At 49.0% G+C, this 27,758-nt stretch overlaps 1 protein-coding gene across 2 annotated transcripts; it reads right to left on the bottom strand.

Annotated features, from left to right (window-relative positions):
• SMAD7 (SMAD family member 7) lies at positions 1-27,758 on the bottom strand. Of its 2 annotated transcripts, none has more exons than XM_064735512.1 (4): positions 27,173-27,758; positions 26,228-26,281; positions 21,162-21,236; positions 1-1,920 (listed from the first exon to the last, which is right to left on the bottom strand). In XM_064735512.1, exons 1-4 carry the CDS (start codon positions 27,681-27,683, stop codon positions 1,382-1,384), a joined length of 1,179 nt encoding a protein of 392 aa, XP_064591582.1. In that variant the 5' UTR covers positions 27,684-27,758; the 3' UTR covers positions 1-1,381. The 2 variants fall into 2 exon arrangements, with proteins under 2 accessions (XP_064591582.1, XP_064591584.1); XM_064735514.1 differs by having other exon boundaries at positions 21,162-21,233.

Here is a 27,758-nt window from a genome sequence, read left to right as displayed (position 1 = left end):
TGTACATTTTTATTTTTTAATGGAACATAGACTCCTTTAGAAAAAGAAACATTCAGCTGGATGATAACACCCATAGAAAAAACACCAATCTTGTGTTCTCTTTTTTTTTTTTTTTAATTTGGCATTTGTTATCTGCATTTATATTAAAGCAAAGTGCATCTTTCTTACTTTTTTCTCGTTTATACACATTGCACAATACATAAATAATGATGCTTATAAAACGTCTTTATATTTACAAGTAATAATATATTTATATATAACATAAAATACATTTTTTTTCTTTAATAAATCTCAGGGTTTTTTTAAGGAGTCCTTTCTTTTGTGTGGGTGTTTTTCCAAAGCACTACAATGCTAAAGTTCCAAGAAGAATGCTCTCTTGTTCAAATTAAACCTTTATATTTAGAAAAATAGCTTATGTTAAGGTCTAAACATGCTCATTGAGCTAAGAACAGTGTAAAAGTATCATACTCGTGTATGAATTCAAGAAGAAATGAAAGCACAACTGCATTTCCAGATAAGATGGTACCTGGATAACCTGATCTTAGCAGGTTATGACACACCGACTGTTGTGAACACTTTTTCTCTTGTTTTTCCCCACTTGTTTTTCTTTAGTTGTAATTTCTAAATTGGTTTGTTTTTTTTTTTTAGGTTTAGAATTCTGTCACTTCTCATCTCAGCTCAAATGATCAAAGAGCGGGCCATGCCCGGAGTCCCCTCCACTGTTGTTCTCTCCCCTTTACATCAATCCACGATCATAACAAACATAGAAAAAGCAGTGGAACAACGAACACAGTGACAAGACACGAACCCAGCAACAAGAGAAACACGGGAGGTCGGTAAAAGACCTGTCTGGGAAGGTTTCTGCACCATCCTTCGGCGGCAACGCGGGGTCAGCACTGCTGGGGAAGGGTCTCGGTGTCGCCGTCACTGGGAAGGAAGGTGGTGCCTACAGAAACACAGTCATCTCCTTGTGCTGTCCAAAGGAAGGAGCTGTAACATAGAGCTAGTGGCTTTCAAATCCATCGATCCCCATTGGATAATCCTTTTTGAGAGGCGTGAAGTAATTATCTCATGTGATCTATCCCCAACTGCACCCTTCTCTCGCCCTTCTGAGAGTTATTGGTCATTCACACTTTTAAAAAATAGATATATTTATCAAAATACCCCAAAGGCAAAAACAACAACAACAAAAAAAACAAACAACAACAACAAAAAAATCATCTTTCATAAGCTATTTCTCAAAACGAAGAAGGGCGAACAACAAAAACAAAAACGAAACAAAAAAAACCAACAAAAATAAAGTCTGCATGAAAAGCAAGCACTCAGAAGGAAGTAATAGCAGCAAAGTAGTATAGATGTCATGAGTTCACTCTGTCTCGAGTCATCGGTTGTTGAAAATAACCTCCAACCAGCAGGGGCAACTGCTGATGAACTGTCTGGTGTAGCACTGGCCCCAGCCCTTCACAAAGCTGATCTGCACGGTGAATCCCGTCCACGGCTGCTGCGTGAACTCGTGGTCGTTGGGTCTCTGCAAGGTGTACGCCTTCTCGTAGTCGAAAGCCTTGATGGAGAACCCTGGGAACACTTTGTGAACCAGCAACGTCCTGGAGTCGGGGTTGTCCAGTGTGGCCGACTTGATGAAGATGGGGTAACTGCTGCGGTTGTACACCCACACGCCGTCCACTTCCTTGGTGAGCTGGATGCCGTAGCCGATCTTGCTGCGCACCTTCTGCACCAGCTGGCTCTTGTTGTCCGAGTTGAGCTGCCCGAGGCAGAAACCATTCCCCTGAGGTAGATCATAGAAGATGTCCAGGGAGGGCTCTTGGACAGAGTACAGCCGACCCACGCGTGTCTTCTCTTCCCAGTATGCCACCACACACCAGTGTGACCTATCCCCTGGCTCCTGAAGAACTTGAGAATCTGCAGGGGCGAAAGAAAAAGGAGGGATTTAGCAACAAGGGAATGAAGGAGCCAAAAGTGATGCAGAACCAGCAGGACCCTGCCTGCCCACATCTCCACGATCCTCTCCACGCATACATCAACGTCCACGGTGCATCCACTACTTCCAAAATACATTTCCAGGTTTGGAACTCAGAACTCAGAACTTGGAAATGGCACTCCTCTGTCACTTCAGTGCCTAGTTCTGGCTGGATTTACAGTTCCAATGACACAGCCACCCTCACCCAAACCAGCACCAGGACCACCTCCAGTGCCAGCAGGAGAGGTGAGATGCTTGTGCCACCAAACACCTGGACCTCCCGATTCTCACCTACTGAACGATGGATTTATTCCCATAAATGACAATGTACTGCGCACAGACACTGAAAAAACTGAGCTGCTGCTAAGAAAACCACACTGAAAGCCATCCCATGGGACCAGAGGGGATGAGAACTGGACTGCTCTGGTGTGTGGGGCTTTTCCCTGCCTGCAGGGCCTGGGTGATGGGCAGTATGGGGACAGAAAATGCCCCCTAACCTCTGGGAAGCACCAAAAGACAGAGAGAATGAAAAAATCTCACACAGGTTAAGGAAAAAGTCCTAAAAACTTGCAAAAAAAAAAGGCAGAAATTCATTTGTGCAGCCCTTCTCTCAACTCCCTTTCCCATAATTACCCCACGCAGCACGGCAATGATGTAGGAGGAAAAAGCAAGGCAGGGGGAGGGAAAAAATGTGAGAAAGCCCCTTTTCCTGAGGAGGATCCCGAGCAGCCTGGCGCTGCTCGCCGGGTAATTCCTCCCAGCCTCAGCAGGCATGTTAAGACCTGGGAACTATTCATCTCTATAATAGTATTTAAAAAAAAAAAAAAACAAACTGGGAATGCGAGTTAGTGAGCGCTACCAAAATAATCCCCTGAACTATGAGAGAAGCTGGTGGAGCTGGGATGGTGGGTGACCCAGCAGCCAAAAGCTCTTCCTGCAGCCCCCTCCAACCCCTCCCTGCCCATGGCTGCCTGCTCTCTCTGGTTTTTGCTGTCCATAAGCCCATTTTCCCAGTTTTCCTCCCATCTCGTTCAAGCCCTGCGCTGTGCTTTTAAGAGAGACAAAAAAAAAAAAAAAAAAAAAAAAAGCCCAGCCACACACTTTTAATTTCCTCATTTCTATCCCAGTGGGGGAAATATTTCTCCAGTTGCTGGAGGCAGCTACTAAAAATGGGCCTGACTGTGGATGTCTCAAAATAGGGACCCTCATTCCCAGGTTAAACCAGGGATGGGGGTTCTGGTCATGCTGGGGTGGTCCCTGGGACAGCATCTGTCGAGGTGCACCCCAGTTTGTCCTTCCACTCCCTTTTTTGGTGCCTCACAAGACTCTGTTGTGGGTAATTTTATGTCCTGCTGAAACCTGGGGCTCAGGAGGGGCAGGGAGGGCAGTTTGGGTTATTTCCTCCCCACTACCACAGACGGGATGCCATCCATGCTGAAGTGCATCCAGAGGGGCAGGAAACACCCCCAAGATGGAGTTTCCATCCCCTGCCTGGGAGAGGGAAGAATCTGGGAGGGTTGTTCTGGATCCAGGGGAAGGATGCTCCTCAATCCAAAGGGGGATCTCTGTTAACCACCCACTACCTCCCTCCTCACTATCAGACTGCCAGTGATGTTCAGAGCCTTTTGGGTTTTGTTTCAAAGCAGCTGGGGAAATTTTTGAGCCATTGTACCCCTACTGAAATTCCTACATGTTTTTATTGATTCAAACATTAAACCATTCCTTTTAGGAGGTGGCAGGGGGGAAAAAATAACTTTTTCACCCAGTGCTTGTGCTTGCATTAGCGAAGGCCATGTAACAACTAGTTCACTGCTGCTTACAGAGAGCTATTTAATTGCTAGAGCATTTAGGGAAAATAAAAAAAAAAAACCCAAACCTACCAATAATTAAAAAAAAAAAAAAGAAAAAATAGAAAACTGCCTTGGCGATGAATGAACGGACCTTTATGGAGGGCTGGGAGTTCATGAATGAATCCCACTAGGTTTCTGAATTACATGGGGTGACCAGACCTCAAGGACGAATCTTAGGTAATCCGGGATGTTGGAGTTTTTTTTAAGGAGCTGATGCCAGCACAGAGGATAAATATGCCAGAGCCTCTTCCGTTTGCGGGCTTCAGCTGTTGACTGCATGTCTAGTCAGAAATCCATGAGAATACAAGGGCTCAGCTGGGACAAACAGGCTCAGGCCTCCCTGCCAGCCACCCCAAAGCTGCTTTCTGCAGCCGTGGGACCCCAGAGGAGCCCCCCTGCTCCCACCCTCCTCCCTGGCGCTGGCATCCGCCAGGAAAAGGGGTGGGAAAAGCCACCAGAGGCATCACTCTGGCAGGAGAGGAGGTGGCAGGAGAGAAGGAAAAAGTGACTCAAGAGATGCTTCCTACAGTGACAGACTCCTTTTTTTTTCTTTTTTTTTTTTTCCCCAAAAGGCTTTTTTTGGTGGCAATAATCACGGATCTGTGCAAACGAAGCAAACAGAAGAATTAAGCTCAAAACCACCCTGCCGGGCTCACCCCGTGCAACCTGGGGTCATGGCAGGCACCCACCATCCAAACTGCCTTCTCTGCCTTCTGCAACCTCACACAAAACCCCAGATCCCAGGAAAACTCACAGCCACATCCTCCCCAACACGTCCCCGTGTGCCACAGCCCATAGGCGGCTGCAAACCCTTTGGGATGCCTGTTTTGAGTTAAAAGCATCGTTTTTACGAGCTCCTCGGTGCAAACACATCCCATCCTAAATGCCTGGAAAACTCCCAGCAAACTGGGAGCGTTCCCATGTCCCAGCAAACAATGATAATGTTTAATGCTGTAAACATCTGCGCCATTATTTCGTTATTAAGGGTCCCTCCATTTGCTGCTATCGCTGGGTTGTTAGGATTTTCCATGGTTTCCATCACAGCCTGCCTTGGGGCTCCAGCAGGCTCCCCCCGGCGCGTTGTGCAAGCTCATTGTGAGAAAATAATAGTATAGGAACAACTGAAAATAAAGTGAGTGTGCCCTGAGGAATCTGGGGAATTGGTTGTGTTGATCACTCACAGCCAGGTCTGCAGAGCACAGCCACTCACATTGGCCCCTCACAGAGGGGAGAAACCAAGGCAGTGCCCCAAAACCCCCGGGGTAACATCTTTGTCATTCTGGTGCTGATGGTTCATCACCAGTGATGCTCCAGCACAGCCATATTACACCATATCCCATCCCCAATGGAAAACTCTTTCCTTTTTTTTCCCATATTTTTTACACCTTCCTGGATTCCCCTGATATCAGACCATATCCCATCCCCAATGGAAAACTCTTTCCTTTTTTTTCCCATATTTTTTACACCTTCCTGGATTCCCCTGATATCAGACCATATCCCATCCCCAATGGAAAACTCTTTCCTTTGTTTTCCCATATTTTTTACACCTTCCTGGATTTCCCTGATATTACACCATATCCCATCCCCAATGGAAAACTCTTTCCTTTTTTTTCCCATATTTTTTACACCTTCCTGGATTTCCCTGAGGGGCCGCCCCAGTTTTGCCAATGCATCCATTGTCCTCCATAAAAGCATCATCCCAGGTAAGTCTCAACTCCCCAATAAGCACAAGAGGCTGTGAGGTTCCCCATCACTTGCCTTGACCTCCAAAACCATCAGGTCCTGCCTGAACTCTCCCAATAAAGGCCAATAAAAGTCAGGATTTCTCCACAATGGGGAGAAATGCTGTCTGTGGGCTCAGGGCAGGATCCTGCTGAAAATGCTTCAAAATCCAGCAGGATGGGATCCCAAAGCAATACCCCCCCAAAAAACTGACAGCTGCAGAAACAACAGTGGGTAAAGTAAAGGACAAATCCACATTTAAGGACATACCCACAACGGTGGGTATGGGACGTTCACACCACAGAAACACCTAAATTTGTCAAGTCCCACACTTGGCTCTCCCAAGCTATGGCAGAAAGAATCACATTTCCAAGCTATGGCAGAAGGAATCACATCTCCCCTTGCTTGGAAATTTCTGGTGTGGCTTTTCTCTCCATCACATGGTGAGTTTTAATTTGATGAAAGCATGTCATCCATACTTTACTTTTTGTTTCCAAGCTCCAGCTGTTTTATTAGGAGTTTGGGAGGAAGAAGTTCTCTATTTTTAATTCACTGAGAACCAAAGCATTTTAGAAAAATTGAATTTAAAGAAATAATAATAATAATATACTAAAACAGCACAGCTCCTGTCCTGGGGGTGTTTTAGATCTGTGTTGTCCTTCAGATCTCAGCCTTGTCCCAATGCCAGGTTCACGGATGTAAAGGGGAGCTAGACTGGGGATCTTTGAGTTTTGTTCTGTTTTTTTCAGCTAAAGGTTTTCCTGTAGTCAACCAACCTTGAAAGAAAAGAGCAAGTTTAGCACACACTGAGCTATCTGACCCACCAGCATTGCTCCAGCTGACCACATCAAGGGTGTCAAAATTATCACCAGTATCTGTGGCAACAACTCAAAGCTGAAAAGAGGAATAAAATGACCTTACTGATGAGGATTTTAAATGCCTGTCATTGGACCTTTCATCAACGACATCAGGTTTAGAGGCAAATTAAACTATCCAAATGTAGAAGTATTCAGAACCATGTATGTACACTTTTTGTAATATATGTACATATACATTTATTTTTCCAAAAACCAGTTTTGGTCCTGAGCATCTTCTCATGCTCTTCCTAAAGTTCTCACCATCTCACCCCCTCCTCTCCCTCATTCTTGGGTCTGGATTTCCCATCAAACATCAACCCTGGCACAATATTCACCATGGTAGCATTTACCCTGAACTGCTGACAAAAGTCCTCTCACTTTCAAAAAGAGTTTTGGTTCGAAGGGACCTTAAAGATCCTCTTGTTTCACCCCCTGCCATGGGCAGGGACAACTTTTGCTAGCACAGGCTGCTCCAAGCCCCATCCAGCCTGGCCTGGGACACTGCCAGGGATCCAGGGGCAGCCACAGCTGCTCTGGGCACCCTGGGCCAGGGCCTGCCCACCCTCCCAGCCAGCAATTCCTCATTCCCAATGGGCCAAAATCTGTCCCTGCCCTCTGGCCCTGGGAGCCATTGCCTGGGTGCTGTCCCTGCCTGCCTTGTCCCCAGGGGCTGTGCAGCTCTGCTGGAGCCCCTGCAGGCCCTGGCAGGGGCTCTCAGGTGTCCCTGGAGCTTCTCTGGTGCAGCTGAGCAGCCCCAGCTGTGCCAGGCTGGCTCCAGAGCAGAGGGGCTCCAGCCCTGGCAGCATCTCCATGGCCTGCCCTGGATTCCCTCCAGCAGCTCCAGCTCCTTGTGCTGCTGGAGAGGCCTGCAGAGAGCCCTGCCCTGGCTTTCCAGGACACAGCTTTGTGCTGGAAAATAAATGCCCTGGGCACTGCCAAGGAGCAGATGCACACACACAGAGTCCTTCCTCCTTTATCCACCAGCACACACGGAGGGCATTCGTGCTTAAAAAAAAAATTGGCTGGGCTGGTGTCAGCACAACGTGTCTGGCCGGGCCGGGGCTGAGGCTGAGAGCGAGCTCAGCGCGTCTCGCGCCCGATAATCCCCCCTGGCTGACCTCAGGTGGCATCTGTGTGTCCGGGACAGGGCCCTGGCCCTCAGCTTCCCCTGCTCCCCGACGTGCAGGAGACCGAGACACAAAACCCAGAGCTTTAAATGCTCTTCTGGAGGGTCCTCAGCACTTCCCCTGTGGCAGTCTTACCCCTCTGTTACTGGCAAGTGCTGATGTTGTAGGATCTCAGGAAAAACAAGGGCCTGACCCCTCAGCTGAGAAGTGAAAGGCATTACATCAAGGTGAGGAGAACACAGAACATAGTGTGCTCACCAAAACCAAGAAAAAATGGGCACCCAAAAGGGTAATCCCATTTTCTTTCTAGTCTCTCAAGTGACTTACAGGGTGAAAACAGAACAAAACTAAAAAAACACCCAAAACCACCAAAGAGACAAACAAACAAATGAACAAAACAATGAAAAATACCTAAAAGCCAGATTTCCAGGTACATTAAGCAAAAGGGAAAAAAAATCTAAATTAAAGGATAAATCCACATTAAAGGATATATCCTGCTGCAGAAAAGGGGCTTTGTGCCTTTAACAGAGTTTGTGGGCAGCCTGGGGACTCCACCCACAGCCGTGTTTGCCCCAAACCTTTTGTACCTCCCAGCACACAAGGGCCAGACAGCTTCCCCTCCACCAGGAGCCCCTGCTTTTGATGGCTGGGACGGCTCCTGAAAGCCTAATTTCCAGCATGGTGCTGTGCTAAACTCCCATTTCTTGCAGGAGAAATAAACCCTCACCCTCGGCAGGGATGGCAGCGTGGGGTCCCTCAGGCTCCCAGCAGAAGAGCCCCAAGAGCTGAGACAGTCCATCACATCAACACCTACTTAGGGAGCCTTTAATCTGCGGATTATTGACATGATAGACCATAACATCTCTTCAGGAGCCATTACAGCCCATCGTGTCAGTAGGTACTTATGCAGCCCTTAATCCCCGGATTGACAGGCTAGACCATAAATTTGTGTCTGTGTCTAATTAGACGGCTCTTATTGCTCAGCATATACGGTAGTCATGCAGGCTAAAGAGCCTTAAGATTACTTTTTTAATTTATTAGCAAGTTGTCCAATCAATCACTCAAATGGCTCCTTGTTCCTTGCAAAATCAGTCAACCTTGCACGAAAATAAATGTTAAGTTTCACCGCAAGATTTCAATTTGCTGATGTTTACTAAGATTGAGCCTGATGAGGTCAAGCAGGATAAAATATGGCAGAACCCATGAGGGGAAGGAGTCTCATATTTCCCCATTTTTCTTGTGCTTTTGGTTCAGGTTTGCATTAAGTGTGACCTGAAAGTTTGGGAGGGCTTTGCTCCGTCCCCAGGTGACCCAAACAAAACTTGCCACCGCCTTCCCCACAGCTGGGAACCCCCCTTGTGAAATCAGGACACACAGGAGGGCAGGTGAGATGGAGGGTAGGGATGATTCACCCCTGAGGACATCCCCTCAGCTTCCCAGCCCAGCTTGGGGTGCCCTGAGTCAGCCCTGCCCCAGCCTGGAGCCCAGCCCTGACCCTTCTGGGGTTAATTCAGCAAGAACATGAAAGTGAGAAAGAAGGAAAGAAGGAAGGAAAGAGGCAAGGAAAGAAAGAGAAAGAGAGAAAGAGAGAAAGATGAGATGAGATGAGATGAGATGAGATGAGATGAGATGAGATGAGATGAGATGAGATGAGATGAGAGAAAAGAAAAGGAATTTTTGCCATTTTTTCCTAATTTTCTTCTATTTTTCTCCAATATTTTTCCAAATTTTCCCACTTTTCCTCCAAATTTTTCCCTGGTTTTTTCTCCTATTTTTTCCCAATTTTTCCCTACTTTTTCCCGTATTTTTGCCATTTTTCTCCATTTTTTCCCTATTTTTTCTCCTATTTTACCCCTAATTTTTCTCCTATTTCTCCCCAAGAGAAAATTTCAGGGTGCCTGGGAGTAAATAGTTTGGGGTGTTTTTTAGTGCCAGGTAGGGTGAAAGTTTCTGCTGTGAGAAAGAAAAGAAAAGAAAAGAAAAGAAAAGAAAAGAAAAGAAAAGAAAAGAAAAGAAAAGAAAAGAAAAGAAAAGAAAAGAAAAGAAAAGAAAAGAAAAGAAAAGAAAAGAAAAGAAAAGAAAAGAAAAGAAAAGAAAAGAAAAGAAAAGAAAAGAAAAGAAAAGAAAAGAAAAGAGAAGAAAAGAAAAGAAAAGAAAAGAAGCCCTGCAAGCATGTTGTTGCAGACTTACAGGGGCTCAAGAGCAAACACCACTATGGCGGATGGCAAGGCTGGACCAGGAGTAATGTCCAAAAATATTAAAAAACGTATTAGAAATTATGGGGTGATGCATGTCCCCTGCATTTACAGGATGGCAGAGAAAGAACTTGAGTGAAACTGCCGAGTTCATGGAGTCCACCAAACCAGAAATTTGATTCATAAACATCCTATTAGTCACTGCTACTGTCTAATTACGGTGATTAATCAATTACCACGGCTAAAAACGACTCCAGAAGAGAAGAGCCCTTTTCTTGTGACCATTCTCCTCAAAAGCCAGGCAAGGCTGGAGCTACAAGGTGGTGGGGCGGGGGGGGAAAATATGCAGGCACACACCAAAAATGCCTGTCTGCCTGTCTCCAGTGGTTAGAGGAGCCAGCTGACTCCAGTTTCCTCCGTACCAGGCTTCAGGCCTCATCAGCCATGCAAATTATAGAGTACCGTGCTGTCTGAAGGCCGAATTTCGACTCAGCTCAGAGAAAAGCCTTAGAGGAAGGGTGGGGATGAAGAAGCCAGCCAAATCCATTCATAATATTTACAGTAAATGGGCCTCTTTGCTGTTGTTTAGTATACAGTCAGCCTAATTATTTTTGAAGTTTTAATTTAAAGAACCTTCTTTATCTGCCTCTCCTCCTGCCCCCCTCAAAGGTGTGGGAAAGCTTTTCCCTTGTTTCAAAAAAGCAGTAGGACGGGAATCCCTTCCCCAAGCTCCAGCTTGACGGTTGGGTGGGACAAAGGGATGCAGCAAGGGCTGAGACCCTTCCAGAACCAACAAAATCCATGGGGTTTTTGGGACTCCCGGGCCATCCAAGGGGTCACAGGGGCACACAGATCCGTGTTGAAACCCCCCAGAAATCCTGTTTTGTTGCTGTTCTGTGCTGGTGGGAGGTGGTGCAGGTGTTCCACTGCGCTGTGCACTCTCCAACCTTCTCCCCTCTTCCTTGAGGCAACCCGAAATAATCTCACTTTTGTAACAAATCAGCCAAGAGAGCTGTCTGGAGAGCACAGCTCGTGAGATGCTGCCCTGGGAGCTCCAGGTGACTCAGGGCTGGTCCCAGAGAGGAGCAGCCACCTCCTCCATGCTGCAGCCTCAGCTAGCAGGACACACCTCTTCCCCACCCAAACCCAACCCAGATCCCAGCCAGAAACCTTCTGAGAAAGAGAAACCAGCACACAAAGGGCTCCTGACTTTACTGCAATGCAAATCAGACCTGGGGACGAGCTTGCCAAGAATCTCTCTCCCGGCTCTGGCTGTGCTGGAGGCTCCTGTGGCAGCATCCTGCCCTTCTCCCTTCTGGGATAAATCACACCACGGATGCTGGTGCCACCAGAGGCCACTGCCAGCCATGGGGTACCAGCCCCCCTAATGCAGCTGGGGGTTAGAGGATGACCTTAAAAAGCTTTTGCAGTGAAAAATAAAGCAAGCTTCACTGATGCAAGGCAGGAAAGGTCATCCAGCACCACGGGATGCCCTGGGGAGGGCAGGGATACATCCCCCAGGAAAGCCACCGCTCTCCACCGACAACATGTGGGCTACACATTAAAAACCTTGTTAAGGCCTTAATAAAAACTGAAGTAGAGCAGTCTAGGATTTCCAAATGGATACCCAATACACAGATGTGTGTTAGGATTTTTTTCCCTCCCCAACTGCATTACACACACACACAACTCAGCATCACTGCTGCTCTTATTCCAGCACTGAAAAAAACCCCAACCCTCTCCCTGCAGCACACTGACCCAGAATTCTCCCCTAAAGACTGAAAACAGACGTAAATATATGTTTCTCCCCACACCAAAAAAATAAAAAAAATAAAAAAACCACGTCTCCCAGCAACTTTTCCCAGAGCAGCATCTCCCTCACAGGGATGTAAAACCATGGAAAAAGCAGAATAGGAACAAAAGTCCTTTTCACGTTTGTCGTGCCCCGCTCCGTAACAATTATGAAAACTGTTTAGCTGGGCTGGCATTTGGAGCATTTACTGCATTCCTGCCAATAAATTCCAGTCCCGGATCCGATGGAAAAGGCTCCCTCCCTCCCCTTTCCCCTCCCTCCCTTGCCTTCATTCCTCCTGGCTTTCTTTACAACCTAATACCCTGTCGACGCGGGGCCAGGGCCTACTTAGGGGGAAAAAAAAACACCCAGCGCCAGACTGGAGACAGCAGGCAGACTGAAAAAGTTAATCATTACTTCTGTCTGCCTTCATAATCTAATCACGCCTATTCCTAAGAGCAGGCGGCGGAGCACGCCGTACATGGAATATGTACATCCCCGCCCAGGGATGGACGGACAGACGGACACACGGACAGCACCAGCCCCAGCCCGGGCAGGGGGCAATCAAGGGATGGACAGACAGGACGGATGGCATTGGGAAGGAGTTCACAAGCCTGGCCATGCACACGCACACACACACCCCTCCCCTCGCCTCTCACTTTGCTCTGGATTAATAACGCGCAGCAATTATAGAGAATATTATATTCATTAAGTAATTAACCCTCCCGGCGCTCCGGCGGAGCTGGCACCCCCTTCCCGCAGACAGAGGCCAGCAGAGGTTTGCCCCGGGCCATAAAACGGGGCAGGTCGGCAGCACACAGGTTAAGAAAAAGCCCCAAAATTCCTCGTGGCTCATCTCACCCCAGTTCTGGTGGCAAAGTCCTGAGAGGGGACCTGCTGGGACCAAGGTGGCATCACCAACAGCCAGAAGCATCCTCCCACAGGCACAAAACTCAGGAGATTTGGGGTGTCACCAGCACCCAGCAGCATCCTCCCATGGGCATAAATTTGGGGGATTTGGGGTGTCACAACAACCACCAGCATCCTCCTATGGGTAGAAAAGTCAGGGGACTTGGGGTGTTACCAGCACCCAGCAGCATCCTCCCACAGGGACAAAGCCCATGGGAACTGAGCATCACTGGGATGCAGCAGCATCCTCCCATGGGGCTGAAGCCCAAAGGATTTGGGCATCACTGAAACGCAGGAGCATCCTCACACAGGGATAAAGCCCAGGGAATCTGGGGCTTGGCAAGCCCAGCAGCACACCAGCTTCTCCAGAAAATAACTGCAGTGCAACTCTCAGGTGAGCCAAGGCTTCATGCTCTTGACACCCAGGATACATTTTCCATGCTTGGCTGTGACAAAGAACAGTAAAACTACAGGCCTCCGCTTATGATTTATGGGTTTGTTCCTTATCATGAGCTAAAAAGTCTCAGACTGGCTTCCAAAGAAAATGAATTCATCAGTTCAAACGCAGTGATGTAACTTCAGGCTCCCAGCTCCTTTTCCAAATAAAACTCCTGTTACTTGATTCCTGCTCAAAGAATGATTTTATGGAGTTATTGACTCCATCCGCTCTGCCTGGGAAGGTGCTGCCGGAGCCCAGCCACGAGGTCACTGACAGCCTCATCCCATGGCTTAGTTTCTTGACTATTTTGCCATTTTTTCTGCTTTTCTACTCAAAACCTCAATTTGCACACCAAACACTCAGCTCCTCTGGTATTATTTTGCATCACCCACCATGGAGGGGGGCTCCTCCTCAGCAGTGACACCTGGTAATCTTTATCACCCATGAATTCGACCCACAGCCTTCCATCACCAAAAATCACTGGATGCACAGCCAACCTCTCCACTTGCAAAAGTGACAGGTGTCTGAATTTCCACCACCTTCCTAACAGCCACAAAGTCACCTCTTGTTGATGAAGTTCTGGCTTCTATGAACAAAATCTCTTTAACTTGTGTAAGCATTACATAGAATCCTACACAAATATGGAACACATTCAGTACACAATGAATATATTGAATATATTGAACCTATATATCTATAGAATATATACATAATATGTTGACTGTATCTTATATAATTATATAAATAATACATGGAATAAATGATCTCCATACATATTCAACCTACACACAGAGATTGAATAGATTTTGCTCATTATTTAACCATATACAGCCTCGCTTATTACGTACATCTCTAAGATACATATTTACAACTAGGGTTAAGAGCCCAAGAAGTACTGAATTATTCCTTTAATGGCAACATTTGCCTTTCCACACGCTCATGGAAAAGTCACAGGAGCCAGAAGCTGGCTCACCAAACCCCGCACCCCAACAGGGATCCCAGGTGGTGGCTGAGGGAGGATGAGGAAGGACCACGGAGCCTGGCACTGTTCCCCACACATGGGAGCATCAGCAAGAGCATCACCAGGACCTCCTGCAACCAGCCCACGGTGCTCCAGCACTGCCTGCACAGCCCAACCAGCAGGGCTGAAGCCAGAAGGATCTTTTTTGTGTAGTGAGGTTAAAAGGGTAGAGAAGGGCTGAGCCAGCTCTTACAGGGTGGTTTTTTTTTTGTTGGTTTTTTTTTTTGGGTTTTTTTTTTTCCCCTTGCAAGTTAAAACCAAGATAATGACACTGGGTGGGGACCAATTTGAAGGGCTGAGCAGCCAAACCAAAATTAGTCTCCCGGCCAAGAGCTTCCTAGGCCTCACAGTTTGGGGAAGGAAGCTGAGAAAAAGCATGAAAATAAAATAAAAAAAAATTCCTCGGGAAGCTGGACCGTCGTGCTCAAGCAAAGGTGACCCTGCTAGTCAAATATTTTTCAACATAATAAAAATAAAATCAAGTACTGGAGCAGCCTCCACTGGAAAAGCAGGGCCTATGAGTTGGTGTTTTTTCCTTCTTTCTTCTCTTTTTCTTTCTTTTCCCTCCCCTGGCACTTTCTTTCCTTTCACTAATAACTATGTTTTCTTGCATTTTTTTTCTTGGCTCTTTCCTCATAAAAGACTGATGTAATTTCCTGTCTTGTCCCAATGTTTCCTGTTAATTAACAGGGTGAAAGTTATCATCATGCATTTAAATGGCAACCCAAAAGAAGGGAGGGAAAAAACCAGGGGAGGAAAAAAAAAAAAAAAAAAGAAAAGAAAAAAGAAATGAGAGTTTGCTGTCTTCTAGCAAGCACCACATCACATTCCCAGCAGCCCAAAAATACCCTGGAAAAAGGTTTTTGGAACTGATGGCTTGAGCCCATGGGCAAAGACCCCCTGACGGGTGGCAGCAGGTCTGTGCACAGGGGATCCAAGCCTGGATGGGGATGGAAAATCCCTGCAATGCTTGCCCAGAAAAGCTCTTCTCTTGCATTAAGAAGGAAAATAAAAGAAGAAGGGAAAAAAGAAGATGGAAAACAGGAAGGAGAAAGAAAACAAGTAGAAAAAGAAGGAAAAAAGTAAAAGAGGAAAAGAGAAAAAGGAGAAGAAGAGAAGAAAGAGAAAATGAAGGAGGAGAAGAAAAAGGAGAAAGAAGAAGGAGAAAAAGAACGAGAAGAAGGAGAAAAAGAACGAGAAGAAGGAGAAGAAAGAGAAGAAAAAGTAGGAGAAGGTGAATAAAAAGAAGAAGAAGGAGGAGAAAAAGAAGGAGAAAAAGAAGGCGAAGAAGGTGAAGGAAAACAGAAGAAAAAAGAGGGAAAATGGGAAAAGAAAATGGAAGGAAAAAGGCCAAAAAAAAAAAGAGAAATAAAGTAAAATAACTTGTAGAGAAAGAGACAGACAGCAACACCCAAGATGTTGCATTTATTAAAAGAAGTTGAAGAACAGAGGAAGGGAAAAAAAAAAAAAAAACCAGAAAAACCCAGGGGCTAATCCAAAGACAGCAGGCGGAAATCCTGTGAGCTGCCGAGCTCCTTGCCTCGCCTGCCCTGAGCCCCGTGCAGGATCAGGCTCCTCCGTGCCCTCTGTTCCTCAACAGCAGCCGTGACGCAGCCGGTACCCCGGCGGCACCGCGGCCACGCCGGCGGCGGGCGAAAACAAAGCGATTTAGGCAAAAAGCGAGGGTGGCTAGAACAGAGACTGTGCCTCAGCGGTTAATAATATCCCAGCGCTGAAAATAAACTGGGAAGGAAGCTCCTTTGTGACAGTAGGCAGGCGGCCAGGCTGCGGCGTGGGTCATTCACGCCGGCGGGGGACGGCAGAGGGGTTGGCACCCACCCTCCACCCTGCTGGAGCACAGCGAGGGCTGGGGACACGGCTCCTACACTCAGCTCTCCCCTGGGCACCCTAAAATGCGCTGCACCCCGCTGTCAGCCAGCAGGGAGGGTTAGGGTGTTGGCCACCATGGCTGGAAACAGGCATCCCCCATGCCCATGGCAGGGAAATGCGCGTGGCTAGTGTTACTGGTTCCTTTAGTGTAAGCGATACCCGCTGGCAGACAGTGGGCATGGAAACGATGCAGCCACATCCCTGCCAGCCCGGGGCTGCTCTTCTACGAGTGTTTTTGTCCCACCGAGTTTTAAATGTCCCCAGTGATCAAGTTGCTCAGCGGGACAGCTACTGCGAGCGGAGCGCAGTTTGAACTGACACTCAACTTCCAAAATTCCCCTTCCTAGCCCCATTCTTCCCTAAAAAGCGCCATGTTGTGGGATTAAAACACAAGTGACCCCATCACTGTTCCCACCACCATCCCCACTGTGATGGACTTGCTGATTCTGGGGTCTTTTGCATTTTGTCATCAGCTCTTCCAAAGGCGCCGTTGACTGGGAAAATCTACTGGCGTCTGAAAAATAGGTTTAATGAAGCTGTACAGGTATGGATTGAAACTATCTAATGGGGGCAGCACCTCTGCTATCATTTCTTTTTTAAAACACATTGTACAAGAGTATCTAGGAAAGGCTCAAGAGGCTCTAGAGCACTTAAAAGTAATTATTAAATGGATTCTATTTGCTTTGGAAGGATTTTAATCGGCGAAACGCCCGGAGCTGGGAGGAGGATCCCAGCTGTGTCCCCGGGGGGGGTCCCCACAGGGTGAGAACCCCCTTAAAAAAAAGAAAAAAAAAAAAAAAAGCCCTCATGGGGCTTGGAGGAACCGGAGCGGGTGGCCAAGCCAAGAGCCCGGGGTCAGTGCCAAGCACCAGCTCCCTCCTCCCAGTCGGCCACGGTCAGATGATGTGCGAGGCGAGCCGGGAGGCTCCTAGTCTGGCAGGCAGCCTGCTCTGCTCCAGAGGCTCCAGTGCTGTCATCCTGGCATTAACCCCTGATAACCTTGTCCTTTCCAGGACGGGACTGTGGCTTTTAGGTAAGCAGGGAGCAGGGGGTCACGTCTCCCAGCAAGGCTGGGAAGGAAAGGGTGCGACGCCCCGCGACGCTCAAAGCGAATTAAAAAATACCGAGACGACGTAAGCTCAAAAATAAACCAAAAATAAGTGACTTAAAGAAAAAAAAAATTCCCAAGCAATTGTTTATCCCTGGGACAAATATACAATCCTAGTTCCACAGGAAGATGTCTCAATTTCAGATTATAATAGGATGCCAATTTGTAAATAAAGGCATTTCACAGGAGGTTATAAACTCCGTAGGGGAGGGAGGTGGAAGTAGGGGGAACGGGAAAACACAGGCAGGGCTCTGGCAGAGAAACAGCACAGGATCCTGTTTACATGGGCAAGGGGAGAGCGACGGGAAGCCGCTTTGGGGGGCAAATATCTCCGGATTTGGACAAGGTGCTTCTTCCCCGTCGAGCAGATACCAGCAGGGATCAGAGGCATAGTGCAACATTCCCGGCCTGTCCGCAATTTTGGAATGAAATGTCAATCAGCCAAGAGGTCCCTTGAACCAGACAAGGTCCCACAGCACAGAGAGCCAGAGGAGGGAACGATGCCAATGCTCTTCCAGCCTGGGGAAGTTTTTCCCTGCGTTTTTGGTGTGGAGTTGGGAGGGAGAAACTGAGTCTGTGCCTGCTGCAGGAGAGCCTTGTTGGTTTCCCAGCCTCAAGGCTTGCAGAACCTTGATCCAGCACCCACCATTCACCATCACTCAACATCCGCTGCCTCTTGGAGAGCCTGAGGTGCTTCCAGAGTTTGGGCAAATCAGCAGAATTAGGCCAAAATCTGGATAACCTCTCAGGTTTGGTATTTTAGGAGCAACCTCTGTAAAAAAGCAGTGGATATGGCGGAGACACAAGCCAGCTCAACTTGCTCTCCCTCTCTGAGGACAAGATCTGGACTTCTTGAGAGCTTTGCTTTGCCAGAAGATCCAGCACCAACCCCACCAGCTCACTTCTACCCTTGGATCAAGGCTTCTCCATGGGTCATACAGGAATTTGGCTCCCACCAACCTGATGCCACCAAACCACGGGCCAGCCACCTTCAGTCACTCCAGCCATGGCTTTGCTTGTTTGAAAGAAGTCACAACCAAACACATCTGCTGAGAACAAGTCAGCTCAAAATACAGGAAAACCACCCTCTGTCTCCTATTTACGGGAATTATTTTTATCCCCAATGGGATATTTTTGCTCTTTAACCACACGGAGGACAGAAGGGATCTGGCTGGCAATACCTGAGCACAGCCGTGTCAGTGGGAGCAACCGTGAGCAAGGAGTCCTGACCTACCCACAGGCTGACCACCGACAAAAATAAAGATGATATAAGAAAATAAATAAAGCCAAGAGTACACAAGTGAGAGCCAGTGCCTCGGGCGAAGCGAGGGGTAGGTCATCAGGCAGAGAACGGGATGGCTGGGGAAGAGAGAGCAGAGGTGGGATGGGAAGGGGACACCAGCATGATGTGAAGGACTAACCAGGATTGCATTCCTGGGTCACAAAGAGAACAGAAGGAAGAGGGAGGGAGGGAAAGAGCAGCTCAGCGTGGTTATCACAAGGGGGAAGCACTCCCTGTGCGTGCCCCAGCCGCGCTGCTCCCCCGCCTCACGTCCTCCAGAGCCTCTGGTATCCATCAGCACAACTGCCTGCAGCCCCAGCACAGACAGCCCAGCAGAGGCTGATCTGAGGCTCCTCCCCACCAAAGGCTCCTCGCAGAGAGCTGCAAGGATGCCCACTTTGAGCCCCTCCAATGCTCCCCTTGCCACCATCCTCTCTCCATGCATTCCCCTGCCAGAGTGGCCGTGAACCCCAGGCTGGCCTCATTCCCGAGTTCTCAGTGCTGAGAGTGATCTTCCTTGCCAAATCCTGCTCTTTAAGACATCAGAGCAGGGCTGCCGATGCTGCTGCTACACCAGCACCCACCACACCCCACTAATGACCAAAGGCTGCAGTGCTGCAGGATCCCACCAGCACCACCACCAACCACCTGTAATGTCCTTTTCCTCACACACCCGCTCCAGTTTCCAAATTAGCAAAATAATTACTTTTTTTTTTCCCCTTTTCTTAAGCCATCCTTTCGCCAAGGAGCTGCAAATCCAACACTGTACAGGTCTGGAGGGGAGGAGGGATGCTGGATTCTCCACCCAACATCACCCATCCCTATCTGCCCAAACACAGATAAGACCAAGCCAAAGTGCTGGCCACGTACCCTGCCAATAACTCATTAAAGCCCTCTTCAAACACACTCTTGTGCTAACTAAAATATGCAGGAGGGGGTAGGAGAAAAAAGGAGGAGAAAGTGAGCTTTGGAGGATTGCTCCAAAGCGCGTTTATTTTCCTTTCTTGACTGGGTCTCTCCAGTTGGGAATTTTCAGCACTGCACTTCTGCGCGCGGAAGGGAGATGCCAGTAAATCAGAGCAAATTCAAAACAAATGCTCTTTCATGTGGAGGCATTCGGCTTTGTTTCAGGGCTTGGGTAGCTAACCATATCCCTTCAAGAGTCAACTCTCCTATCAGCTCCTCATTAAACTAAATGGCTACAATTACATTTGGGGAGGAAAAAAGAGTGGTTAATGATCGTAAAAAGGTTCTGTTTCCAGGCTTGGGGAGGGGGGGGGACCTTTGATAAGGGAGACAAGGAAAAAAAAACCCAAATCCAATGAAATAATAGCAATAGAATAAGTTAAAAATGTACTTTCAGGTGGAAATGTGCTTTCATTTGGGAAGAAGCTCAATTAAGGAGCTAGGGGGGTCCCCTTCCCGCAGCCTTTTGGGAGGCACCAGGAACGAGCCATGTTATTTCCTGCAGCCCAAGCCCCCACCTCCTGCCTTCCCTTCGGGAGCAGAGCAGCCAGACAAGATGTTATCAATAGGTTAACCCTTATAGAAAACTCCCTTTTAAAAGTGTGTACTTCTTTTGCTTATTTCATGTGGTATCCTGTGGAACTGAACTCTCTCCTCCCCTCTGCAAAGGGTGTATTTCAGGAGGAAAAAGGAAGAAAAAAAAAAAAGAAAAAAAAAAGATCTAACAACATCCTTATTGTGTTGTTTTGCTTCTTGTCTTTTTTCTTTCTACAGTGTATTTTTTAATTCCCTGAAGCTATAGGCTCCAATGGTAAAAAAATTTTCAAAAACGCAAATCCTTCTGCCTTTAAAAAAAAAAAAACCCAAACAGCAACAAGTTTTCCTGTTCCCTCTCCCCCTTCTTTTGATTAATTCTCATTAGGGCCTTTGAACAAACAATATGCTCCCCTCTCAAATAACAGACAGGGTATATATTACACCCAAAGAAAAACAAACAAGGCTCACTTAAAGACATCACATCCACACCAAACGCAATTCCTGGAGAGAGGCAGGGGCAGATGCACGCGCGTGCAGCCGCCGCCGACCTCATTCCGAATTCCAGTTTCAGGGTGATGAATAAATCATAAATCAAGGAGACATCCCCACAAAGGCAAGCACCTTCAAACATCAGCCAGTACCTGCAGGTACATGGTTTCAGACACTTTAATCCTGGTAGAGACACTGAGGTGGCCAGTCTGGGGTGGAAGATGACGTGCTGGAGACATCACACCTTGGAAATGGGGTTGGGAGTTGGACTGGGTGACCTTCAAAGGTCCTTCCCAACCCAAACTGCTCTGTGCCTCTACACAAACTCCAAACGGGGTGGAGAAAGTACCTAACAAGCCTCCATCCTCTAACAGCAACTGGAGACTGAAGGAGATGGCAAATAGGAAAACAATGGAAATCACTGAATATATCAGGAAGGGGTACAAAAACGTCATCAACTCTCTCTGCAACATCCTCTATAAAAAACAGGCCATCTTTCCTCCCCAGGCACCACGAGTCTTGTGCATCAGGTGTGGGATGCTGGTGACCTTACCAGGAGCAAAACCTGAGCAGGGCTCTCATCCCAGAGACAAGAGATTCCCCCACCACCAAGTCAAGGATTTGACACCAAATCCTTCTTTAAGGTAGGACTGCACCTCTGCCCACACCTGAATGAATGGTCAACCAACATTGCTTAGCCTTCCCCTGCCTCAGTTCTTTTGCCTCTTTTGCCTTAGCCCAAAATGAATGGAGCATAAGGCTGGAATCCAAAGGAAGTACAGACACATTCAGGCAAGGAGAACCTTGTCTGGGATTTCAACACATCCTCTGCACAACAGGTACACGGCTGCTACTGAAATTAAACCCAACTCCTGCTCTGAGCACACACTTCACAGTGATTGCATCCCCAAAACTCCCCCAGCATCACTCAGCCTTTTGTCAGGACCCCCAGCCAACGCGCCCCACGGCCAAGATCAAGGGCAGCAAGAGATGTCTTACCTGAGAGCCCCCCAGGGGCTAGACAATTAGTTCCCCCTGTTTCAGTGGAGGAAGGCACAGAGTCTGGACAATCTGCTGAAGCAGAGGAAGGAAAGGGAAAAAAAAAAAAAAAAAAAGTCAGTATATAGGTGGTTCTTTGCAGGCTCCCAGCATCGCCCCAAGCAGAACACACATTCCAAAGGGCTTAGCAGGAAGCGATTACTAATTGTCCGTGCAGAGACGGTAGTTCATCAAGAAGCATCCACCCTAACTCGTTGTCTCAGTCAAGGCTGCGCTTCATCACCAGCCAGCTCTGATTATAGACTGGCAGAAATTACAGGCTGGCTGCCACCTCTCTGGACAAGTCACCGGCTAAGGAGATCAAGGTTGTCGCCGTTCTGATGCAAGCCAGCTTCCAAAAATGCTTAAACCGTGGCTTTGTGCACCCAGTTTAGCCAAAACCTGTAACTCACCAAAATGGGAACCGAAAGGAAACATCTCATTGCTGCCCTTCTGCAGTGACCAGGCTGAGTTTTGGTGCCCTGCTCGAGTTCTGTCACTACCAGCAGCTGGCAGATCTCGTTGCCACCTCCTGGGCAATGGGACCCACTCCTCTGGGCACCACCAAAGGGCAGGGTAACACTGGCTGCTCCTCTAGAGGTTTCTCCCAATGCTCCTTCAGAGGTTTCTCCCAATTTCCAGCAGATGCTGGAGGATCAAGGTTTTGACCCCTCTACCCTCAGCCTGCTCTTCCAGGTGACAAAAATCAGAACAACACTGATCTCTTGGTCCTACAGAACAACTCCATCTTTTTGGTCGCTACCAGGTGGGACCCTGAGCTGAAGAACAAGCCTGAGAAGACCTGAGAAGTTCATGCAAACTTCTGGTCCTGAAGGACTTTGGGTTTCTCTAAATTTGGGTTCTGTATGCCCTCATTTCGGCCACATCTGTATCCTAAAGCAAGGCCATCACAAGGAGAGCTGAGAAGATTTTCTCCCTACTGATAAAGCAATTCTGCCAGATCCCACCCCTGAAATACCAGTGAATAAGAAATTCCTGTCTGCATAACCTCATTTTATCAGAGTAAAGTAAAAGCCCTAACAGGAATATACAGTTTAACAGGATATACTTAATCAAACTGAAAACAATAGGGGAGACAGGAAATAGACTTACTTGTGAAATACTGTATATGATACGCTCTCTAAATGCTTTGTCGTGCTTTCTATGCTTTAAAGAATAGGGTTTTTACTTTTTTAACTCTTTCTAATCCAGACAGGAGATTTCCCCGCCATTCCCCTGTGACTGCTTCAACTGCTTGAGCTAGAGATGCTTTCTGAACACAGGCTGGACCCCTCTGCCTGCCCTGGGCTCCCTGTGCCTGCAGCTGCAGCTCCCTGAGGAGTTCCTGGGATAAGGGACATCACTGTCTTGCTGTAGAGATCACACATGACCAGGTTCTCTATTACCACATCAGGCAGGACAGACTCCAAGCCAAACTCCAAACACACAAGCCTAGCAATGGGGTGATGTGCTTCCACACTTCTTCCCCAGCTCCCTTCCTATGTCCCATCACCCAGAGGACAATTCCCCCCATCCATGAATCACCCCTGGAATTCTCTTTCCAAAACTCAGGGCTGGTGCAGCTCAGCTCTAGACCAGCCAGGAGAGCCAGGTGTGGCATTAGCCAAAGGCAGAACCCTCATGGGTTTTCTGCCCTGTGCCTGGCTGGATTCATTGTTGCCCTCTCACCCTACCACCCACAGATCTGCTGGGGCTCTCCTTAGGAGTGGACACTGGGCTGGTTTTACCCTCAGCACCAGAGAGGTCGAGGACCAGACACTTGTCCAGCCTGGTGCACACCAATCTCCTCCCAGCTCTGCCTTCCCACAGCACGGAACCATTGCGGAGACACACAATTATTCCTTGTGGCCACCAGCCCAACCTTGCAAGGTGTCAAATAGCTCCTGGGAGCTGCCAAACCTCCAGCTCCCCCGAAAGCTGACACCACAGCAGGGCATTCGGCCCCACAGCGACATCCCGTAAGTTTTCTGCACTCTCACACACCAGCACCACCAAGTCCAGTCATGCCAGAGCACAACGGAGCCACTTGCAGCCCCTTGTCCCACTTAAAGCTCAGTCAAAAATCTGCCTGGATTATTTGAGGGCACCACTATCCATCTCACTTTCAGCAGAGCTGCAAGCTCCAGCAGGGACATCAGGAATGCTGAGTGCCACACACCTCCATCATCCATCCCTGCCAACATCCTCTGTGAGGAAAGTTCTCTCCTTGATAAAATCCTCCCCATCCCTGGAGGTGTCCAAGACCAGGCTGGAGGTGGCTTGGAGCAACCTGTTCTAGTGGAAGGTGTCCCTGCCTTGGAGCGAGATGACTTTTAAGGTCACTCCAACCCCAACCAGTCTGGGATCTATGAATGAGCAAGCCAGGCTGACCCACAGCCTTCCCTCAGGTAACTCAGCCATCAAGGGCAGATCTTTCTGTTCTGTGACAAGTACACAAATACCAGATCTATCCTACCAACACAGCCTGATGTGACATTTCATCGCCTGCAGCAGAATCCCAGCTCCTTGTCCATCCCTGCTTTCCTCCAGCCTGCAATGTAGCCTGTCTCAGCCTCCATCACCTCCAGAGAAACTGACTTAATCCCCGTTGGTTAAGGGTTTTAAACAAAAAGAGAAGAGAGATTTAGATGAGACTGAAGAGAGAAATGGTTAATGATGGCAGTGGTGAGGCACTGGCACAGGTTGCCCAGAGAGATGGTAGATCCCTCACACCAGAAACATTCAAGGTCAGGCTGGACGGGACTCAGAGTGACCTGATCTAGTTGAAGATGCTCCTGCTCATTGCAGGAGGTTTGGACTAGATGGTCTTTAGGGTCCCTTCCAACACAAACTTATTTTGATTCTCTGATCTGGTGACCTCTGCCAGAGCCCACACAAGCCCAGGGTTATTATCTGCCTGTCTCTCCATATGAAGCACTTACAAGATATATCACTAAACACTTTACTTTCACCACCACCATCATGCTTGATGGAAAAGCAGAAGTTTCCTGCTGGATGCACATTCCCACTGTCAGAGCCTTAAACACAGGGACTGTCCCCACTCAAGGCCCCAGGTGAGAATACAGCTGATGGGCACCAGCCAGGTAAAAAATCCTCACACCTTCCCACAGTTCTCAACACGCAGCTGCCACGGGAGGTGGCAGAGAGTCTGGGACGGGAAACCCTCAGTGCCCCTGCAGAGGAAATGCTGAGAAACCCTGAGCTTGCAGAACCCACCTGCCACCACAGACTTGCAGGCTCCGCCGGTGCCTGTCACAGCCCCGCTAGCTGGGGCTCAGCTGCCAAGCACATTTTTCTTTCAAAAAGGAAAAAAAAGGAGGACTTTTTGGTGAGTAACCCAGTCGTTTCTGTGTTTCCGATGGGCAGCGTTAATCACTTCCTATTGGCCGATAGGAATAACTTTTCCTTTCGAAATGGCACATTCATGTTCTGCGGCTTTTCTGTTTACACACATTTTGCTACCTTATGTCAACACTTGCTAATGAATAAATATATCATTCGGCTAACTGAAAATGAGATCCTGGCAGAGGCAGATTGGATGTTTAAGTCCTGCTAATAGATTTTATCCTAACATCTTTACAGGAAACCAAAACCAAGTTTAACCCTTCTCTCCTGCAACTCCAATCCCCTTTGCATCCCATGCCAGCACCATCAATGAATGCAGAGAAAAGCCATAAAGGCAAAAAAATAGGAGCTTTTGGGGGAGCACTGCAGGGATGCAGCCAAAATTATGTGTAACCCACAAAGCTTCATGACCCAGCAGACCCTCAGAGTTTGTTACAGAACAACCCTTCTGCATCCCAGAACATGCTCTGGATGCTGAACCTGCTCCCTATGTCCCTCTTTCATTCATGAGCCCTTATCTCCCGCATTTTTCACAACAAGGCAAGATAGTTCATGCTTTGCAACCCAATTGTTTGTTAAACAGCTTTGTTTATTTCCCAAAGGCAAAAAAAAGACTCATTAGTGTTCCCAAGGAGTTTGCAGAGGGGGATAAGGACAGTTCAGCCTCTGAGGAGGCAGCTGGCAGGATGAGACCCCACCACCGAACTAGAGCAGCCTCATGGATGGGGTTTCTTTTAGCCCTGAGACCGTGCAGAGAGGTAACTTCTCAGACACCGTTCTGTTGGCCAGAAAAACCCCAACCAAACAACCTTCAGGAATATCTGAGCATCCCCCCTTGCCGCCCTGCAGCGGTGCCAGGACCGCGGGACGCGACCGCAGGGACCACGGTGCTGCAGCCCACTCACTGCAGAGCCGCGAATCCTCGGGAAGCCAGGAGCTGCTCCTGCCGAGCTCCCCGCGCTTCCGACTCTCCTCCCCGGCTCTCCTCCTCCTGCCAGCCTCATTTATCTCACACCCGGCGAGCTCGCTGCCAACCAAGAGTTTATGCAGACAACCGCAAGAGAGCCGGTGCCAGCCTCAAATGGGCTTCTCCCCTGGCACCCTGACATTCAATTACAAGCAACAGGCATGCACAGTGGTGCTAAGAAACTCAAGTTTTTAAAAGGTTAAAAAAATAACTTTTCAGACTCTTTCCCATTTTTTTTCCCCCATCCTGATGAGGTAGGATTAGGCTCCTATAAAACTTAAAAATATTTCTAACCAACCAGTCCATCTGTCAAGGTTCACTGGGATTCTCAGGCATCAGGGAGATGCTGTGCTGGATCCCAACCTAAATCCCTAAAAATTCACCCAGGGCTGCAGAAGCACTGCCATTTCCAACTGGAGCCTATGGTTTTCCTGGCTGACTCAAGCAGCACAGGCCTGAACTGCACTGCAATCCATTCTGAAGTTTACTGCCAGAGTTTTAAAACCCTACTTTGTGCACCGAGTGGCTTAGATAAATTATATGTTAATTCTTACAGGGGTAGCAGGAGGCACAGAAGCACACAAGCAACCCAAAAGCAAAACGCATTACAAAGGCAGGAGACTGTTTCCCCGATAAAGCGGCTGTTATGCCATTTTTTTATCTCTTACACTTGCATTGAAAAAAGCCCACTTACCAGTTGGTTTGAGAAAATCCATTGGATATCTGGAGTAGGGTGGAGGGGGAGACTCTGGAATTAGAGAAGTACAGAGAAAATAAAGGCAGAGCCATGAGAAAGAAAAAAAAGAAAAAAAGAAAAAAGATAGGAACTTATGATAACAGTGGCATTCTTTTAGCAAAACTGTTTGTCTTAGCTCTGGGGGTTGGAGGCAGGGCAGCGAGGCGGTGATTGCCTTGATATTTAGCTGTCAGATAAACAAAAGGGGCCGTCTGGCGCCAGTCTCCCTGCTATCTGCCGCTCGGGCTGTCTGATCGGGGCCTCCTTGGCTCGGCGGAGCCGCGGCAGCGCCGGGGCCGCCCGGCCCTTAATCCCCCGGCACCGCTCGGGGACGGCGGGGAGGCAGCGCCGGGGGAGGGCAGGGGGTCCCGAGGTGGGGGCGTCGCCCCCTCCCCTAAATGCAAAAGGCAGTACATAAACCACGGCAAGGGAAAGTTTTTGTGCGTGTTCTGGGTTGTTTGTAGCGGGCCGGTTTTGGTTTGGTTTGGTTTGGTTTATTTTTTTCCTCCAGAAGGGAAAAAAAAAGTTTTGTAGGCCGGGAGGTGAGCGGGGCTGCATCCACGTATGCCTGTATCCCCTCCATACACGCATCCCCTCCAAGCCCTGCACAGCTCCAGCCCCGGGATCCTCCCTTGCACTCTGCCATCCCCTCCATACCCTGCACCCCCATCCCCTCCATTCCCCGCACCCCTGTATCCCGTCCCTCCCCTGCACACCTCCAGCCGCCGCGCCGCTGCATCCCCTCCACCTCTCGCATGCCCTCCAGCCCCTGCACCCCTGAATCCCCTGCAGCCCCGTGTGCCTGCCATTCCCCTGTATTCCCACATCCCTCCAAGCCCTGCACACCTCTGACCCCTCCATCCCCCGCATCCCCCGCATGCCGTGCCATGCCCGCCGCCGTACCTAGCTCGCAGAGCCGGCTGAGGTGGTGCGGGTTGCAGCAGACGAGCTCGGAGTGAGCCTTGCCGTAGGATTCACAGCAACATAGCCGCTTCACTTCGGAGCAGTGGCGGAGGTCGGGCCAGCGGAACACCTTGCACAGCAGCACGGGCAGCGGGTACCAGTGCTGTCCCAGCCGCGAGTCGGCCTTGGCGGGCAGCAGCAGGCAGGGGGTCCGCGCCCCGCCGCGGGACTCCACGGCGTGCAGCAGCCCCTCCAGCTGCCGCTCCTTCAGCCGCTTCAGCACGGCGTGGGTCAGCGCCTTCAGTTCCGCCTCCGCGCCCGCCGCCGCCCGCCCGCCGCGGCCCGCCTTGCCCGGGCAGCACCCGTGCCCCCCGCCCAAGTGCGCCCGGGGCTCGGCCACCGCCGCCGCCGCGCCGGGCTCGCCCGCCGCCGCCTCCTCCTCCTCCTCGCCGCCGGGCGCGCGGCTCCGCCAGAGCCGCCGGACGAGCACCGAGCGTTTGGTCCTGAACATGCGGGACGAGAGGAGGGGCCCCCGGCTACAAAACGGGCATGTCGTCCGCCGAGCATGAAGGGGCCGGCAGGCGGG

This window comes from Zonotrichia leucophrys, chromosome Z, assembly GCF_028769735.1.
Source record: "Zonotrichia leucophrys gambelii isolate GWCS_2022_RI chromosome Z, RI_Zleu_2.0, whole genome shotgun sequence".
In the NCBI taxonomy this organism is placed as follows: Eukaryota; Metazoa; Chordata; class Aves; order Passeriformes; family Passerellidae; genus Zonotrichia; species Zonotrichia leucophrys.
Note: the sequence above shows the minus strand (reverse complement) of the source record. Positions and strands in the feature narration are given on the sequence as shown.